The sequence below is a fragment of the Ceratotherium simum genome, chromosome 19 (assembly GCF_057802395.1).
Source record: "Ceratotherium simum simum isolate JZ-2026a chromosome 19, ASM5780239v1, whole genome shotgun sequence".
In the NCBI taxonomy this organism is placed as follows: domain Eukaryota; kingdom Metazoa; phylum Chordata; class Mammalia; order Perissodactyla; family Rhinocerotidae; genus Ceratotherium; species Ceratotherium simum.
In genome coordinates this window covers 1151947-1170225 of record NC_141918.1, presented here as the reverse complement: position 1 = coordinate 1170225, position 18279 = coordinate 1151947, and the positions used below count along the sequence as shown (strand labels likewise).

At 37.2% G+C, this 18279-nt stretch overlaps 1 protein-coding gene across 13 annotated transcripts in view; it reads right to left on the bottom strand.

The window, feature by feature from the left end:
* The window catches only part of LOC147914484 (uncharacterized), a 107968-nt gene that overhangs the window by 48172 nt on the left and 41517 nt on the right, over window positions 1–18279 (bottom strand). For 11 of the 13 annotated variants that reach the window (XR_015555207.1, XR_015555208.1, XR_015555206.1 and 8 more), the window contains one exon: window positions 12592–12725. Coding sequence is in view for 4 of the 13 variants with exons in the window: in XM_087443780.1 (XP_087299906.1) it covers window positions 12592–12725 (134 nt within the window). In the remaining 9 variants the exon portion in view is untranslated. Of the gene's footprint in view, window positions 1–9982; window positions 10196–12591; window positions 12726–14348; window positions 15460–18279 lie in introns of those variants that run through there. The other 2 variants (XR_015555211.1, XR_015555210.1) reach the window with 2 other exon arrangements.

Here is an 18279-nt window from a genome sequence, read left to right as displayed (position 1 = left end):
TGATGGTTGATAGTATTTACTTTGAAGATGTTCTTTTGAACTCTAAGGGCAGGCTTGGGCAGCCACATTCAAAGGAGCCGCTCTGTGGGCCTGTGGGATCAGAAAGTTCCTTAGAGTCCCGCCTTTCTACTTCCCACACCCTGTCTCCAGGGCTCCAGGCCCTTCAGCTTTGTCCTGTCTATATCTCCCAACTCTGGTCTGCCTACATCATAACCACCTCAGAAATCCCAGACAAGTTGTTAAGAATTCCGGGTTCACACCCTTAACCCCAAGACTGGCACCAGTCTCCCCTTGGTCTAGAGAAGGAAATCAGAGCGCTGACGTGAGTTAAGAGCAGGGAAAGCTGGAACCACGTGCCCGATGGCTAAATGACACAAGCAAGAGGGAAGAAGCAGGTGTTGGTGCAATAAAGTGGCAAGAGGCCAAGATAATGGTGCAGCCAGAGGATGAAAGGAACAAGAGGAGGCAGACAGGCACAGAAGTCTCCGAGACCACACCACGTTTGCCTAACATGCCGTATCAGGGATCGGGATGGGTAATGTCCCACCTCTACCATGAGGACAAGATGTTCCTGGGTGCTGCTTTCAAGTCACCTTGAGGAAGGTGAACTCTTTACACTTGTGTTTTCTTTTCCAAAATGTTTTGAGACACTAAGTTTAATTTAAAAAGCAAAATATTGTCTTTGAAATCTTTAATTAAAAACAGAAATTCCAAAGAGATCAGGGAATCCTAGAAAGACTGCTAGTGGGTTGTATTTAAAGTCTGTGGGATTTAATCTATCAGTCCAGTGTTTTTCAACCTCAATTCAGACTGAAGACTTGCTTGATGGTGTGCTTGAAGAGCAGCAGCGCCTGCGGAGTGCCTCGGGATCACCTACAGCTGCTGCTGGTCCAGCCTGGAGCACTGCTCACATGCACCAAAGCCTGGCATCTTTAGAAAACCTAGATAGAGGGAAATCTGGTCCCTTGTGAAGGCAGTGGTAAGTAAAAAAATAAAAAAGCCAGAGGGCTTTTTTGTCATCAGTGCTTTTCCTTCCAAGAATTTCTTTTAAAATGTGTCTGCCCCAGAAATCCCTTTATCCTCCCCATTGCTTGCCTAGTACTACCCTCCCTACTGACATATAACTGTCCAGTATCTTACATCCTTAGAGATCCAGTTACCAAAGACTTCAGCCAGCAGCCTATCAGGATCTGTTGGCTGAGTTAAATATCTGCTATGGTTATCTCTCAACTTAAATTACTAAAAAAATAAAATGAAAAAAATCTCTTTACCTCAAATTCCCTTTCAATCACCACATTTTATAGAAAAACTTCTCAGGACCTAATGTCTTTCCAATTCTCTCTTGAATCCACTCCAATGAAGCTTTTGTTCACACTACTTCACTTATTAACCCTAAGTTGCCAAATCCAACGGGCAATTCTTGGTTCTCATTTTATGTGATGTAGCAACTTTTAAAACAGTTGATCAACTTCCTCCTTCTAGAAAATTTATTTCGTTTTCCATCTGCGACACCACTGTTTCTAGTTTTCCCCACCGGCCTCTCCTTCTCAATCTCTTCTGCTGGTTCCTGTTCATCTTCCTGACTCCTAAACAATATAGTGCCTCCAGGGCTCAGGCCTTAGAACTCTTCATTTGACAGTTATTTCTAGATGGATCTCGTCCAGTCATGGCAGTAAATACTCTCCATACTCTGGTGACTACTGACTTTATCACTGCTGCCTGAATGTGCCTCTGAAGCCTTAAGTATTCAACTGCATTTTTCACATCTGCACTTCGATTTCTAATAATCATCTCAAACAACGTATCTAAAACAAGTTTTGCTTTCTTCCCAAAATCTGCTCCTCTAACAGTCTTCCCCACTTTAGTAATGGAAATTGTGTTCTTCCCATTGGTCAAGGGTCATATTTTTCTCCTCCCTTTTCTCACACTCTATATCCCATCCAACCTCAGATCAAGCTATACTTTCTAAGTATATCCAGAATTCAAGTACTTCTCACCAGGTCCACTACTCCTTCTCTGGTTTAAATCACCAGCATCTCTTACCTGCGTTATTACGATAGACTCATAACTGGTCTGCTTCCCTTTGCCTCTGCCTCCCTATATTCTACTATCATGCAGAGATCCCCTAAACACTCAAAATCAGATCAGAATAAAACTCTGGTCAAAATGCCACAATGATTTCCCATTGCATCCAGAATAAGAACCAAAATTCTTCCCATGATTTATTAGATCACGTTCTGTAGCCTATCTGACCTCATCTCCTCCTCCTCTATTTGTCTACTATGTTGCAGCCACACTGACACTAGTTTCCTTCCTCTTCCTCAAACATATGAAGCACTCTTCTGCCTCAGGGCCTTTGAACTGCCTGGAGCAGTCTCCCCACAAATACCAGCATGGCTCAATCTCACTTTCTTCAGACCTTATTCAGTTCTCATCCTTCACTTTGTTAGGGAGGTCTTTCTTAATATCCCTCTATAAAAGAACAACCTCTTTTCTTATTTACTCTCTATCTCCCTCACCCTGCTTTACTTTTCTTCAGAAGTTTTATTACTGCCTTCTGTGATATTATATAAGTAATTGCTGATTATCTATCCCTCACTAGGATGGATGCTTCGAGGTAAATATTTGTCTCTATGTTTCACTGCTGTATCCATAGTACTTAGAATAGTGCCTGGAGCTATAGAGAAGACACTTAAACAGGAGCCTAGTTATTTAATTAATAACTAATAAGTGTATTTATAGAGTCTTTTTGATGCCGTTGGTGTCATTTCTTTCCTCCCTGGTGCTGCCTTCTGAATCCAGTTGCTAGTACCCCAGGGACTCCTAGTGCCAGCTCAGGTGACCATTCTAATTCCTCATGCCCCAGGAATGTTGCTGCATAGACTGGTACAGAGGAGAAAGAGTGAAATTGGCATGTACCTGTTTGATTATCACACTGGCCCAATCCCTATGCTGAGCACCAGGGACAGAGATGAAAGCTTTAGAAAACATACCGTGAACAACTTAGTTGGGTGAAAAAGACAAACCAACAATTGCAATGCATTATTAAAAGTCCTGTAATAGAGCACATACAGGGTTCAATGGGAGTATAGACGAGAGCCCTAAACCTTGAGAAGATAATCAGGGAAGGAGGAAGTGAAGAATCTCAAAGGTTACGAAGATTGCCGGGTAACAGGAGGGCAGGGACAAGCACTCCAGATATAATACATGACTTGTGGGTAGTCTTCAGGGCATTAAGAAGACTGAAGAGCAAGAAATAAAGAGGCAGAGAAGAGTCAGGTCAGTAGGAATGTGCACGCCGTGGTAAAACAGCATATATTTTATTTTGAAGTTGACAGGGAGACATTGAAGGGGTTTAAGCAAAGGAATAAAATGAGTAGGTTCTAGTCCTGGCCCTGCCCCTCACTGACTAGAATTTAGGTCAAATTTTTTGACTCCATTCCTATCCAATTGTTTTAGCCAAAAAAAAGCCTTTGTTCAAGCAAGGGTATCCAGAACCAACACATAAATCAGATAAGACAGAGCACTCTGGTTGAAGACTTGCTGGCTTGGCCCTTCACTCTTTGAAGCCATCTCTGAAGCCCCTGCAAGAAATCCTCAGACCTCCAGGGATCACAAAAAACCACTGACTTTACATATCTGTTCCCTCATCGGCGCCAAATTACATAATCTCTAGAAGGCTTAAAATGCTTTTTCTAAGTAGCTTTACACAGTTGATTTCCCCCGAAAGGCATTTTAAGCAATCTTTTTAGATCATTTGCACAAAGGTGTCAAAATTTTATTTTCATTTTTCTGCAAAGGAGCTTGCCTCAGTTAAAAAAAGAATCCTTCCAGAGAGTGACTTTTTATGTGAAAAAAGGAGATGTTAGACTAAGTGTAAGAACCTCACTGCATCGTAACCAGCTGTGCATGCTAAACCTAAGTAAAAGTACAGGGCTGTTACCCAGCAGTACCATAAATTGGTAGAAATATTAAATGTCAAAGTTATGCATCAAGCATATAGCTGCTCAAGTATGTTATCAGAACAGACTAGACAGTGAGATTTGGTTGCCTTTCTTGTCTATTTTTTCAGGCACTGTACCCCAGAGATCACTTTGTAATGAAAGCATTCTTCCCCTTTATTTTGTTCAACAGCTAATAGAAGTCTCCTACTATATGATTCTATTAGTTTAGCTAACACTATTCTGGAGAAGTACTTCAACTTCTTCAATATAAAAGGTAAAGAGTAGACAATTTGTAGAGAAGATTAGGATATTACAGCATCAAAAAAAATGCAAATACAGTGGGGTGTGTTGAGGTATCGAAAGATGTGTCCAATCCCCATTCCCATGGTACTCCATGGCCCTTCTAGCACCTCGGGCTTTCTGCCAGTTTTACCTAAGGAAAGCAAGGCCACAGCAGAAACACTAAGAAAAAAAGTCAGCCTTGGATTTAGCATTTCAGAACATAAACAATAACTTAAGTGGAAAAAAAAGAGCTTTAAATGTAAAAATTCAAAATCCTGTAGGACTCAGGGCTTGAAATTCATGCCCACAAATTAGGTGCATATATTAGAAAAAATAAAGACCACTCAACGATGTCCACATCCTAACCCCCAGAACCTGTGAATATGTTACCTCACATGTCAAAAGGCAAATGTGACTCAGTTAAGGATCTTGAGATGGGAAGATTATCCTGGTGGGCACAATGTAATCACAACAGCACTTGTGATTAAAAAGGAGACAGGAGGATTAGAGTTAGAAAAGGTGTTATGACGGAACAGAGGTTCAGAGCCAGAAGATACTGTTTCTGGCTTTGAATGTGGAGGGAGGCACCACAAGCCAAGGAATGCAGGCAGCCTCTGGAAGCTGGAGACATCAGCAAACAGAGTCTCCCCTAGAGTCTCCAAAAGGAGTGCGGCCCTGCTGACCCATTTTGGATTTCTGGCCTCCAGATTATTAACTTGTGCTGTTTTAAGGCACTAAATTTGTGTTAATTTGTTATCAGGGCAATAGGAAACTAAAACAGATTTTGGTACTGAGTGAAAAATACCTAAATATGTAGAATTAGCTTTGGAATTAGATAATGGGTAGAAACTGTCAGAATTTGTGGGAGCATGACAGAAAAAGTCTAGATTGCATTGAACACACTGTTGGAAGAAATATAGTTAAAGACACTGCTGGTGAGGGCTCAGAATGAAGTAAGGGGCATGGTAGATAAACCCTATATCATCTTAGAGAATACCCAAATCATCATAAACAGTCTGTTGGTAGAAATATGAACATTAAAAGTGTGCTGGTGAAGGCTCAGAAGGAAGTTAGGAACATGTTATTTGAAACTAGAAGGAAGGGGATCCTTGTTATATAGAGGCAAAAAGTTTAGCTGAATTAAGTTCTGCAGTTATGTGGAAAACAGAACTTGTAATGGATGCCATGTATATTTAGCTGAGGAGATTTCCAAGCAAAGTATTGAAGGTCCAGCCCACTTTCTCCTTGCTGCTTATAATAAAATGTGAGAGGAAATAAATAGATTGAGGAAGGAATTTTTTAGGCAAAGAGGAATCTGGATTTGATAACTTGGGGAATCCTCAGCCCACCCAGATTGCAAAATATGTTAAAATTGTGAGATTCACTGTTAGGAAAATGTCCTCTCAAGAGAAACCCAAAAGTGTGAAACCTTATACTGTGACCTCAGAAGGATTAAAGTATCAGAATATTCATTCTCACAGAAGACTGTGAAGAGATTAAGCATATGCCTTATGGATCCCTTCAGCTGTCTCAACAGAATCAAAGAATAGAGAAGGAATTATTCAGGAAAAATCTGGGAAGGATCCTTTCTTCTAATGAGTGATTGCCTGTGATATACATGGGAGATCTACAAGATTTTTGAGAAGATATATCAGCAGAAACACTGCCAACTTGGACTGAAAAAGATGGAGAAAGGTTGAAATTAAAAAAGTCTATAAAACTTCCAAAATCTGCAGGCAGAAAACAGGCTGATAAAAATATTGCCTTCAAAAAAAATCAGCTTCAAACAAATGTTGCCCTTCATGAAAAAGGAAAGATAATCTGAGGGTAGAGCTGCAGACACAGTGGAGAGAGCCATGGGCCCAGCAAATGGAACAGTGAGCCACAGAGGAGTATTCCCAGGTCTTAAAGCCTAACGGAGTTTTCCTAGTTGGATTTTGAAATTTCTTAGGAACACGACTCTGTTTCTTCTTTTTTTCATTCTACTTTCTTCTTTTTTTAATGTGAATGTCAATAGCTGTTAGCCTATGCCTGTCCCACCATTGTATTTTGGGAGCAGATAATTTGTTTTATTGATTCAAAGGTCCATACACTGAGAGGAAATTTTCCCCAGGATGAACTATACCCAGAGCTTCATTTATACACTATTTAGATGATATTGATAATGATATTTGGTGCTTTGGAACTAATGAGGCTTAAATGAGATTTTTAACTTGAGTTTATGCTGTAATGGGTTGAGACTTTTGGGGACCTTGCAATGGGGTCAATGTATTTTTCATGTGGGACAGATGTGAATCTGTGAGGGCAAGAGGACAGACAGTGGTGATAGCTCCCAAAATATGTCCATGCCCAGCAATAGGAAATACTACCTTGGAAGAATCCTTGATAAATTGATGCTAGGTTTGCCTGCCCTAGGGGAGATAAAAGTCCAATAGAGGAAAATTCTACTGCTAAGTTATATGGAGTAGTTTGTGGTAGACCAACATTTCCAACAGAGGACAATTAAAGCCTGGATGAAATACAAAACTCATGTGTTTAAAGCTACCTGAGAGCTGTGGAATCACTGAAGACTAGAGGAACTAAAAATCCAGGGATGAGGGAACACTACAAGGTGATCTGAAGATCCACAGCTGCTTTTCCACGGAAGCATACACCAGTTTGGAGCAAAGATGTTCTCTGAGAATTTAAATTTAGCCCCTGATAGAGCACTTTAGATAGGGAATAGAGAAACCAGTAGAACTTTTTGTGTTCCCAAGTGCCAGAATGACAAAACTAGAGGCGTGGTGGGTCTCTGCACAAAGGCAGGTTTCCCCTTCAAAATATTTGTCAGAGTTGAAGCTGTTCAGGATGAAAAGATAAAGAGCTAAAACAGAACTTCTGAAAATCAAAGGAGAAATTTCTGTAGTCTTTTCATTCTGAGGATACAAATACCCTTCAGGAGGAGAGACCTCTGTGAGCAGAGGAAGAGAAATATGCAACTACTAGGGGGAAGAGTACACTGACTGCATCCAGTTTTTCTCCTGGGTCACTTGCAGATTCTGGGTGCAGCTAGAGTCTGAGAATCAAGGCTTTGCCCCTGGAAGGATGTTGTTATGAGGCAGAGGGAAACCAACAGACCTTCGTGAGTCATTTGGGATGAGTGTAATGAAATTGTACTATTCAAAGTTCTGAAACACACAGCCAGTATCCCCGGTTAGACATGTAGTGAATTTTAAAGCTGCACAGGATAGGAAATCAAAAGTTAAAGCTGAAAATCTATACAGTAGAAAGGAGAGTTTTCTCCAATATCTTGGTTCTGAGAAAACAAAGATCAAGTAAGATCTCAGTTGCAAGTCTTATAGCAGCATGCTCTAGGACAAGAGATGAACCAGAGGTAGAGTCTTTATAAAACTGCAATACTGTTAAAATTGGGTTTAGTCATAGCACCTCACTCTTGTGCCTAGTACAGGAAATGGTGATCCTCTCTATTGGACATAATATCACCTGAATTTTTTATATGCAATGTATGTATTCAATAAAAAATTAATAAAGATGCCAAGAAACAAAACTATGGGATTAAACATCAAAGGAAAAAGAAACTCACACAGAGGCAGTGAAAACTGGCTCATAGTCGATCAAGATATTGGAGTTAGTAGGAAAGGACTTGAAAAAAGTTAGAGTAAATTTGGTCTAAAAATTAGAGGAAATGATGGGAAAGACAAATAAATATGAATAATTACACAGAACAGTGAAATCTATAAAAAAAGAATAAATTTAAAATTCTAGAACTGAAAAATAAGATATCTGAAATTAAGAATACAAAATACAAGTTTAACATCAGATTGGATACCACAGAAAGGATTAATGAACAAGACAGATGAACGGCATGTATCCAAACTGCAGCACAGAACCTAATAGAAGAGAAAATGAAGAAGAGATAAAGGGTCACAGTGAAAAGGTCTATAACTGTGGTACTAGAAAGAAGGACAAAAAAGGCAAGGTTTGGGCTGAAGCAATATTTAAAGAAACAATGGCTGAGAATTTTCAAAACTGTTATTAGATGTCAAGTCATAAAGTCAAGGGACTCTGCAAACCCTAGGCAAGAGAAATAAAAATAAAATCACAAGATATATTATAGTAAGATCACAGAAATCCAAAGAGAAAAACGTTTTTCAAAAAGGAAAAATATACATTGTTGTATGACATTAAAATGATTTCTTAACAGAAAGAATGAAAGCCAGAAAACAATGAAATTACATCTTTAGTTACTGAAAGAAAATAACTGACACCTTGAATTCTATTCCCAGTAAAAGTATCCTTGAGAAATGAAGACAAATTAAAGATGTTTTCAGACAAACAAAACTGATAGAACTTGTCTCCATCAGACATGCAATAACGGAAGTTCTTCAGGCAGAAATAACATCATTGTACATGGAACCATAGAAATGTAAGAAGAAATGAAGAGAAGTTGAAGGCATAAACGTGTGGGTAAATATAAACAGATTTGATTAAGAAAATATAATATAATGTCTAATGTAGTTTAAAACATATGTAGAAATAAAACATATGCCAATAATGCAAAAACAGAATACTAGTAAATGTAGTTAAAGTGTTCTAGAGTTTTAGCACTATTATAAAAGTAGAAATGGTAATTTGTTATAGGGCAAGGATGGATGTTGTATAATTTAGTAACAACTAAAGGAAAGACTAGTTTTCTAAAAGTGTCACTAATAAATTAAGTAGAAAAATGAAAAAATAAAATGTATTTCATTAATCCAAAAGAAGGAAACAAAGCAGAGAAAACAGAACATAAAACAAGTGGGTCAAATAGAAAACACATAATACGACAGTAGATAGATACCCAGCTGTATCAATAATTATATTAAATATAAAGGGACTAAATGCTGAACTTAAAATATTAGTGTTTTCAGACTAGATTAAGAAAAAACTATATGCTGCATACAAGAGACAAATCTTTAGTATAAAGACAGAAACTTTTAAAGTATAGTCATGTGCCCTATAACAATGTTTCTATCAGTGACAGCCCACAAATATGGTGGAGGTCTCGTAAGATCAGTGCTGTAGAGCCTAAGTACATAGCAGGCTATATCACCTAGGTTTGTGTAAGTACACTCTATGATGCTTGCACAACGATGACATTGCCTAATGATGCATTTCTCAGAATGTATCCCCATCATTAAGCCATGCATGACTGTCAAAGAATGGAAAAATACATAGTATGCATAAGCCAACCAAAAGAAAGTTGGTATAGCTATCTTATCAGACAATGAATATTTTAAGTAATAAAGCATTATTAGAGGTAAGGATAGACATTTCGTTATAACACAACCAACATGATGTGGTTAATCCACCAGGAAGATAAAACAGTTCTAAATCTATGTGTGCTCTCGAAAATATACTAGCTTGAAAGTATACAAAGGAAAAAATTGACAGAATGAGAACAACAACAGACATATCCAAAATCATATGAGACATTTTATACTTTTCTTAACAGATTATGAAACAAGCAGACCAAAAAGCAGTAGGGATATAAATCTAAAAACACAATTCATATATTTCATCTAATTAGCATATATATAACATTGCATCTAACAATGACCCAATTTAAGACACATGAGTCATTAACCAAAATTAATGCTGTTAATGAGGATTCAACAAAGTCTTGACAAATTTTAAAGATTGAAATCATCCCTAATATGTTCTCTGAGCACAATGGAATTAAGCTAGAAATAAAAAAGACAAAAAGATAACTGGAAAATTGCCAAATATTTGTATATTTAAGAAATACTATTGTAAATGGTCCAGATATAAATGAATATATGTAAGCAAAATTTAAAATTTAATTGGAGTTGAATTATAATGAAGTTAGGACATATTGAAAATGGTGTAATGTATCTAAAGTAGTGCTTAAAAGAAAAGGTAATGCTTTAGAGTTGAACATCAATCCTCTAGGCATGCAACTCAGGCACCTAGAAAAAGAATAGAAAACCAAACTCAAAGAGAGTATAAAAAAGAAGTAATAAATATAACAGCAGAAATCAATGTATAAACAGAGAAAAATCAACAATCAGAGTTGGTTCTTTCAAAAGACTAATAATGTTGAAAAATCCCTAACAAGACTGATCAGGAAAAAGAGAAAGATAGAAATCATCAGAACTGTAAAAGGGCACATATCTACACATAAAAAACATTTTTTTTTTGGACACTAAGATTTGTTTTAATTTATACAAATAAAAGGAAATGCAGTACTTAATAATTCATCTGGGTCTTCTTGTGTAACACAAAATTCTTCATTCAGAAAGTCATTTAAGAAGACAATCAGAATATATTATAAACACCTTTAGGCCAATAGAAAACATAGATAAAACAGACAAAATCCTTGAAAAATACAAATTACCAAAACAAGAAGAAATAAAAAATTTAAATATCCTGACATCAGTTAAAGAAATAGAATCTGTACTTAAGTCCCTTTTGTCTAAGACAAAGGAAGTCTTAGACCCAGATAGCGTCACTGGTGAATTCTTCCGTGTAATTCTTTCATTTAAGAAAAACATAACATCGATCTTGCACAATCTCTTCCAGAGAACAGGAAAAGATACAAACACTTCCCAAACTTTTTCATGATACACAAACTTGAAAAGGAGATTATTAGAAAGGACTTGCAGACTCATCGCTCATGTGAACAAAAATACTAAAATGCTGAACAAAATATTAGCAAATTGAAAGCAGTGATATATAAAAAGAACATAACCCAACCATGAGGAATAAGCCCAGGAATGTAAGATTGGATTAACACTAAAAAAAACAAAAAATGTAATTCACCACATAAACATCAAAAAAAAGAAAAGATATATGATCATCTCAGTATTTACAGAATAAAAATATTTGACAAAATTTAATACCCATTTATCTCAAAAACTCTTAGCAAACTAGGAATAGAAGAGACCTTCCTCAATCTGATCAAGACTTTCTTAAAAACAACCTATAGCAAACATATTTAATGGTGAAATATTGAAAGCTTTCCCCCTGAGATTAGAAAAGAGAGAAGAGAGACAAGAATTCTTGGTAACACCACTTTTAATCAACGTTTCACTAGTGTGCACTGAGGCACAATCATTGCCACTAGTGTGCAACAGAGCAAAGCTGTAGTTGGTATTTTATCATTTCTTTCTTCTACTACCCATTCAATGTTTCTCTTGTTCTCAGGAAGGAAACCACCTAGACTCAATTCTTTACCCAGTAGAATAATATACACCTTCATCCCTGATGGGTTTTAATTCTCAGTGGTCACTCCTCTCTGCTGTTGTTGTTGCTGTTGTTGATTGCTAGAGTTTTCTGCTAATTTTTACTATTGGACATTGAAGTACTAAAAGGTATATGAGAGAATCCTCTGGGTCCTAAACACAGAGAACATGTGGTTTTGATGACCACCCAAATAAGAGGTCTTTGTGGGGAAAAGGAGTGGTAGGGAGTAAGTATGAAAAGTAACGTATTTGCTAAAATTCAGTACAGATCCAGTGCACATAGCCCAGGGTATAGGTCTGTGCATCTCTGAAGCAACAAAATTATTTAAACGCCAGATCCAAGTACAATGGCTTTGTACTCAGATGTTTTGACTTGAGGCCCTGCTTTCCATGTAGCCTCAATTCAGATCCCCCACCTCTGTTACCATCCTGGGTTTGTTTTGTCTAACCCTGTCATGTTTCTCTGGTGTAATTGTAATGTGTGCATCTGGAGCTAATTGATGCTTGCTTACTTTTTAATAATCATCAGATGGTAGTAATAAGAACTGGTCAGAAATAAAAGCTTATAAGTAGAGGGAGTGAAGAAAGTTAAAAGAGCAGAGTGGGGGCTGGCTCTGTGGCTTAGCAGTTAAGTGCCCATGCTCCGCTACTGGCGGCCCAGGTTCAGATTTCGGGGCCATGCACCAACGCACCGCTTGCCCGGCCATGCTGAGGCCATGTCCCACATACAGCAACTAGGAGGATGCGCAACTATGACACACAACTATCTACTGGGGCTTTGGGGAAAAAAAAAGGAGGAGGATTGGCAATAGATGTTAGTTTAGAGCCGGTCTTCCTCAACAAAAAGAGGAGGATTAGCATGGATGTTAGCTCAGGGCTGATCTTCTTCACAAAAAAAAAAAAAAAAAAAGCAGAGTGAAAGTAGTTTAGATATTCGTTTGTCCCTAAGAAGAAATGAACCACCCTTGACATACCAAGCCCAGACAAGGAACCTCAGATAGTTTTGAAGAATCTAATAGGAAAGGGCTCTTGTCTCCAATAAAGCCTAGCAAATGGCAAGTATGATAAAACAGACAAACCTTGTACTCAGCATAGTATTAAATCAATAGAGAAAAAATTACCAAAAGTGATATCTTCGCAGACATATCTGATATCTCATGCAGATACTGTCCATTTGCCCCTCCAGATTCTCTCTTCTCCCTTCTCTGTCCTGTTCTTTTCCTGCTGGCTTCCAGCGGGGTTTGGCCATCAAGGACTGCAGAAGAAAATGAAGGAAACAAGTGAAATAAGGATATTTATTCTCTTAAAGCCCTTCCTGAAGAGTTACCTTAGTTGGCTGCATTCCTTGAATGATCATTCCTCCTTCCAAGTCACCCTTCGTTTCTCCCAGGTTCTGGTAGCAGCTTCATCCCCTCCCTTTTAGGGTCTGCTGCTAGCTCTGTGTACCTGCACTATCCCTTGTGGTCTCTTTACATTCACCACAATTTTGTAATGAATTCTTGTCTAAATAAACTCTCCTTGAAATCCATTAATTTCAGTGTGTCATTTGTTTCTTGTAGGGACCCTTATGATTATAGAGTCTTGTCATCACTGTGCATTCTACTGAGCTACAGGGAGGCAGAAAAGTTTAATTTCTTATGTTACCAAGAACAGTGTGAACAGAGCAGTGCACCCTATTAGTCCTGGTGGTCTTTCACACAGAAAGAAAAGGGAATAGCAGTGATTGGGAGAAGATCACAGGGAAATGTAGTTGCCTTTGCCGATGCTGACACCAATAGGTGACGACCAAGAATGAGGCCCCTACTCACATAACACTCGACCCCCAAACCCTTGGCATTGCAAAGCACTCCAGAGCATAATATGGTCAGGAAATATAAATTAAGCTGTTGTAGAAACAAAATTATTATTTTTCCTGTACATGAATTTATAGGCTAAAACAAGCCTTCTTGCTACACACTTGACCACGAAATCTTGAAATTTTGAAGTCATTTTGGACTATTTCTTCTCCTTAATCTCTTTATCAATTGGTAACTGAGTATTGTAGTTTTTCCTGCAAAATATCTCTCGGATATATTTCTTCCTTTCTTTTTTCATTAATTACACCTTTGCTTGGGTACTTATCTCTTATTCCTGAATTATTGCAACAACTTCTTAACGTGGCTTTTGTATTAACCCAGGAAAAGCTGGATTTCCATTAAGTCTACTCACTAATAACATGAACACATCATGAATATATTTGATATCGACATAGTATACATGGGAATAAGTTTCAACCCCTGGTACCAAAGAAAGATGTCAACTCTCAGAACTAGGGCTAATTCCCTGTACCTGGCATGAATTTTGCTCCGAGCATTAAGTCTTCCTTGCTTATAACACCTCAAAGCTTGTAAAAAGTAATATTTACCTTACTCTCTGACTACAAAGAAATTGTAAATTAAATAAGGATATAATTAATTCAGTTGTAAGCTACTAGTTTATTGTATGAGTTGGATACAGTAGCGTACAAAAGAAGAAAGCGATTTTGTTATTTCCTACCACTGTCCTTGCAAATCTTCTCCAAGATTTACTCTTATCTTTAGATAAAATTTGGGGCAGTATTATAGCTTTCCTGGTCACTACGAGTCTCTTTTTTCAAGGTAATAAAAAGTCCATTCTCACATAATATCAGAATTCTAACGTTCATTTAAATTGTCTCCCTATGCCGTTTCTGGCTGCCTTCCCCTTTGAACACTATTAGGAAAGAGAGCCATGGTGTAGAGTTTTCTCTTTCAGCAATTTCCCGAATCTCCAACTGCCATTTGAGATCTTTACAGGGCTGGAATCTGAGAAAGGAGAGGTGAGGGGCAGAAGTGCTGTGCATGACTGATTTAATCGTCACCTAGGGCTGTGCCCTCTGGGCATGCCGAGTCTCTCTTCGCTGGGCCACTTTTGGCTTTCTTGTTGACCCACCAGTACTTTTACTTTAAGTTTTCAGATTAGGTTGTTCTCATCCTTGCCCTAATCAACCTTGACTGACAACCCATTATGCAAATCAGCAAGCTCTCCCAGACCCTGGATAAATGAAAGATATAGAGGTGTTAAAAATACATTTTTAGAGATACAGCACAGGGCTGATCTCCTCACAAAAAAAAAATCAAATGAGTTAACATGTATAAAGCACATAGTCAGTACATAGTAAATACAGTAAACATTATTCAACAGTTTGTTAGGTAAATAGAAATATGTTGGCCCCAAAAAGCCATGCTCTTATCTTTCATCTGCTATTCGAAAAACTCTGAGTGTAGTTCATTCATTCTACAAAATTGACCAGCATAGACTATTCTCAGAGTATAACTTCTGCCTTCTTACAGCCGAATAACACATTTGGACGTGGGGCATTCATACCTGAAACAGTCAAGTAACACTGCAAGACTATTTCAAGGAATGCTAATCATTATTACACTTGACAAAGAGAGATTGATGAAAATGCAGATGTAAAAATGCAGAGTTAACATAGAACTCTAGAGATCTGGTCATGAAAGGCAAAGAGTTAACAAGAAAGATATGCACAAAAGTCAAAACCGCACAAAACACCCACAAATCACTTTTATATCCACCAACAAAGGCAGAACCCCAAAGTTATGTAAACAGTAACTGTTTTACCAAATATTCTAAAAAGTAGGGTGAATGGTTACTTATGGGTGAGGGGGTAGATGTGTGTTCAGAAAGGAAAACCTTTATTTAACAAAAAAGATGAAAGATATTAACAGGAAATAAAAAATAGAGAGTAGTCATAATAAATAATGTGAACAAACTGACTATTCTAGGCAATGTGGAAATAAGATCTTAGTCAAGCTCCAAAAATAAAAATAGGAATTTTAAGGGACAATACTTATGTGTTCTTTGCTTTTATAGCTGTGTGGCCCATATTTAATTATTAGTTGAATAAAAGCATTTAGCATTGAATATCAAATTAGAGCATATATATGTAAATTTTTATATTCAAATTTAGAATCTAATAAAAGACTAAAATTAATTTAAAAGTAATATGAATTTTGTTTTATGTTTAGTTTATTACTTGAACTTCATCTTAAAACTATTTTTTAGTGCTGCTCTTAAAAGAGATTTCAATAAATGATTGGCTAAAACTGGATGCACAATTTTTAAATGATTTCCACATGGATGGATGAATTTTGTGACTCCAAGCACACTTTAAAGTTGAGCTTCTGACCAAAAATGTGTTTTTTGTCTCAAGTTATTATTTAACAAACATACATATTCTTAATTAAATTATAACTCATTATCTTTCTGCTTCATATTTTTCAATCCTATTTCTTAAAAATCAGTAGTTTTCTCTGATTAGTAAATGTGGAAACAACATACTTAGAGAAACATAACTTACCTAAAAAAAGATTAAAATATTAAATCAGATTGTATAAAAATAATTCAGAAGAGAAATTCATTTCATTAAGTTCTGAACCAATTGATTAAAAATTGTTTACATCAGTCAAGTCTTGATGATTTTGAGATCAAGAAAACTAACTTTTAAATAGTATGCACTTAATACAAATTTATGGAGTTAATGAATGAATGAATGAGGAACCCAGATTACAACATACAATTTTATGGCTTCCTCAATCATTTTTAATATAAAATACATAAAAATATAATAAAGATATAAAACTTTCATCTTTGTTATAATAATAAAAGAGAACCTTCATGTAATCATAGATAGAAGATTGGAATCAATATTATTTATATCTGATTTTTATTAACTTAATTTTTGATTAATTAAATTAATTATTAACAATTTTATTAATACTAAACTTACGTACTGTTTTAAATACTAAAAACTATTAATTTAGAGTAAGACGGCAGCATAGGAGTTTTTTTAATCATCATTTCCCCCACAGAACATCGATCTTGACAATCACCCATGGATGAGAATACTTTTATGGGAGTCTGGGAGTCCAGCAGAGAAGTGCCAGTACACTTTTGAAGCAAAAAAAATTGTGAATAGACACATTGAGGAGGGTAAGAAGAACAGTTTTACTTATCTGCATCATCCATTCTCCAAGGTAGCACAGCTCAGTGCCAAGAGAGACCACTCTGCCTGCAGTTTCTCCCTTAGGTGAAAATGAAAGCATAGTGTATGAGAACCCACCTTCTCCAGCCATACGGGACACTGCCCAAGAGGCCCACTTCTTTCATGCCCCACCTACAATACTGAGGTGATAGGCATGGGTGAGGGGTTGGGAGAAGCTGGAAGCATAGCAAAAAGGTTCAAAACCATCAAATAACTGTGGATCTTACTAACTGCTTCACAGAATTTATAAGGAAGCCCACCCATGAGCCTCTGGGAACACCTTGCCTGCAGATCCCCTCAATTGGTCCACAGACAACCCTATGCTGTGTGTGCCTCACACATCCTGTGGCCAGCTCCCCATGCATGCCCCTGCATGATGTCCAGTGAAAGCCTTTACAGACAGCTTGCAAAGCAAGCACAGAAAGCCAGCCGTATTCTGGAGGATTGGGAGAAAGCACACAAACTTGAGCATTTTAGGGCACCACCCAAGGGAAAACAAATGGGATGGCTCTCACCACCCAGCCTGGCATTGCAGGATTGAAAGAAGGCATACAATCTTAAGAATTCCCCCACCCCACAAGAGGTGAGGAATGGGTGCACCCCTACAAAAGGTCTGAGAGAGCCTAAGAGTCCCTAGCAGGCTAACTGGTGAAGGTATGTCTCTCCTGAAGTTACAGTAAAGACTGGAGGATGTGAGTGCTTCTTCAAATGCAAAGACAGCAGCATAAGACTTCAAGAAACGCACAAAAAAATCAGGGAAACATGACACCACCAAAGGAAACAATAATTTTCCAGTAACAGAAGTCAAAGAAATTGCCAAGAATTACCTGAAAAAGAACTCAAAATAATTGTATTAAGAAGCTCAGTGATCTACCAGAGAACATATATAGACAACTCAAAGAAACTGGAAAAATAGTACATGAACAAAATAATAAGTTCAACGGAGAGACAGAAATAATAACAAAAGATCCAAAGAAAAATTCTGGAACTGAAGAATATGATGAATAAAGTGAAAAATACAATAAAGATTGTCAACAGTAACTTGATCAAAGAGAAGAAAGAACCTGTGAACTTGAAGAGAAGTCATTTGAAATTATCCAGTCAAAGGAGGAAAAAAAAAAGAATGAAAGAAATGAAGAAAGCCTACATGATCTATGGGGACATCATAAATAAGACTAAAATGCACATCATGGGAGTCACAGAAAGATGCAGAGAGAGAGAAAGGAACAAAAAGCTTATTTCAAGAAATAATGTCTGAAAACTTCCCAAATCTGGGGAGAGATATGGAAGATTCAGGAACCTGAAGTTTAAAGCTCCCCAAACAAGTTCAATTCAAAGAAGATTTCACTGAAATACATTATAATCAAATTGTCAAAAATCAAGACAAAGAGAGAATTTTAAAAGCAGCAGGTGACGAGACTTTTCACACACAAGGGAATCCCCATAAGGCTATCAGCAGAATTATCAGCAGAAACCTTGCAATCTGGGAGAGAATGGGATGATATATTCAAAGTACTAAAAGATAAAAACTAGCAGCCAAGAATACTTTAATCAGCAAAGCTGTTCTTCAGAAATGAGGAGAGAGAAAGTCTTTCCCATACTAACAAAATATGAGGGAGTACATCACCCCTAAACATGCATTACAAGAAATGCTAAAGGGAGTTCTTCAAGCTAAAATGAAAGGAAGCTAACATAAGTAATGTGAAAGTAATGTGAAAACAGGAAAGTATAAAACTCACTGATA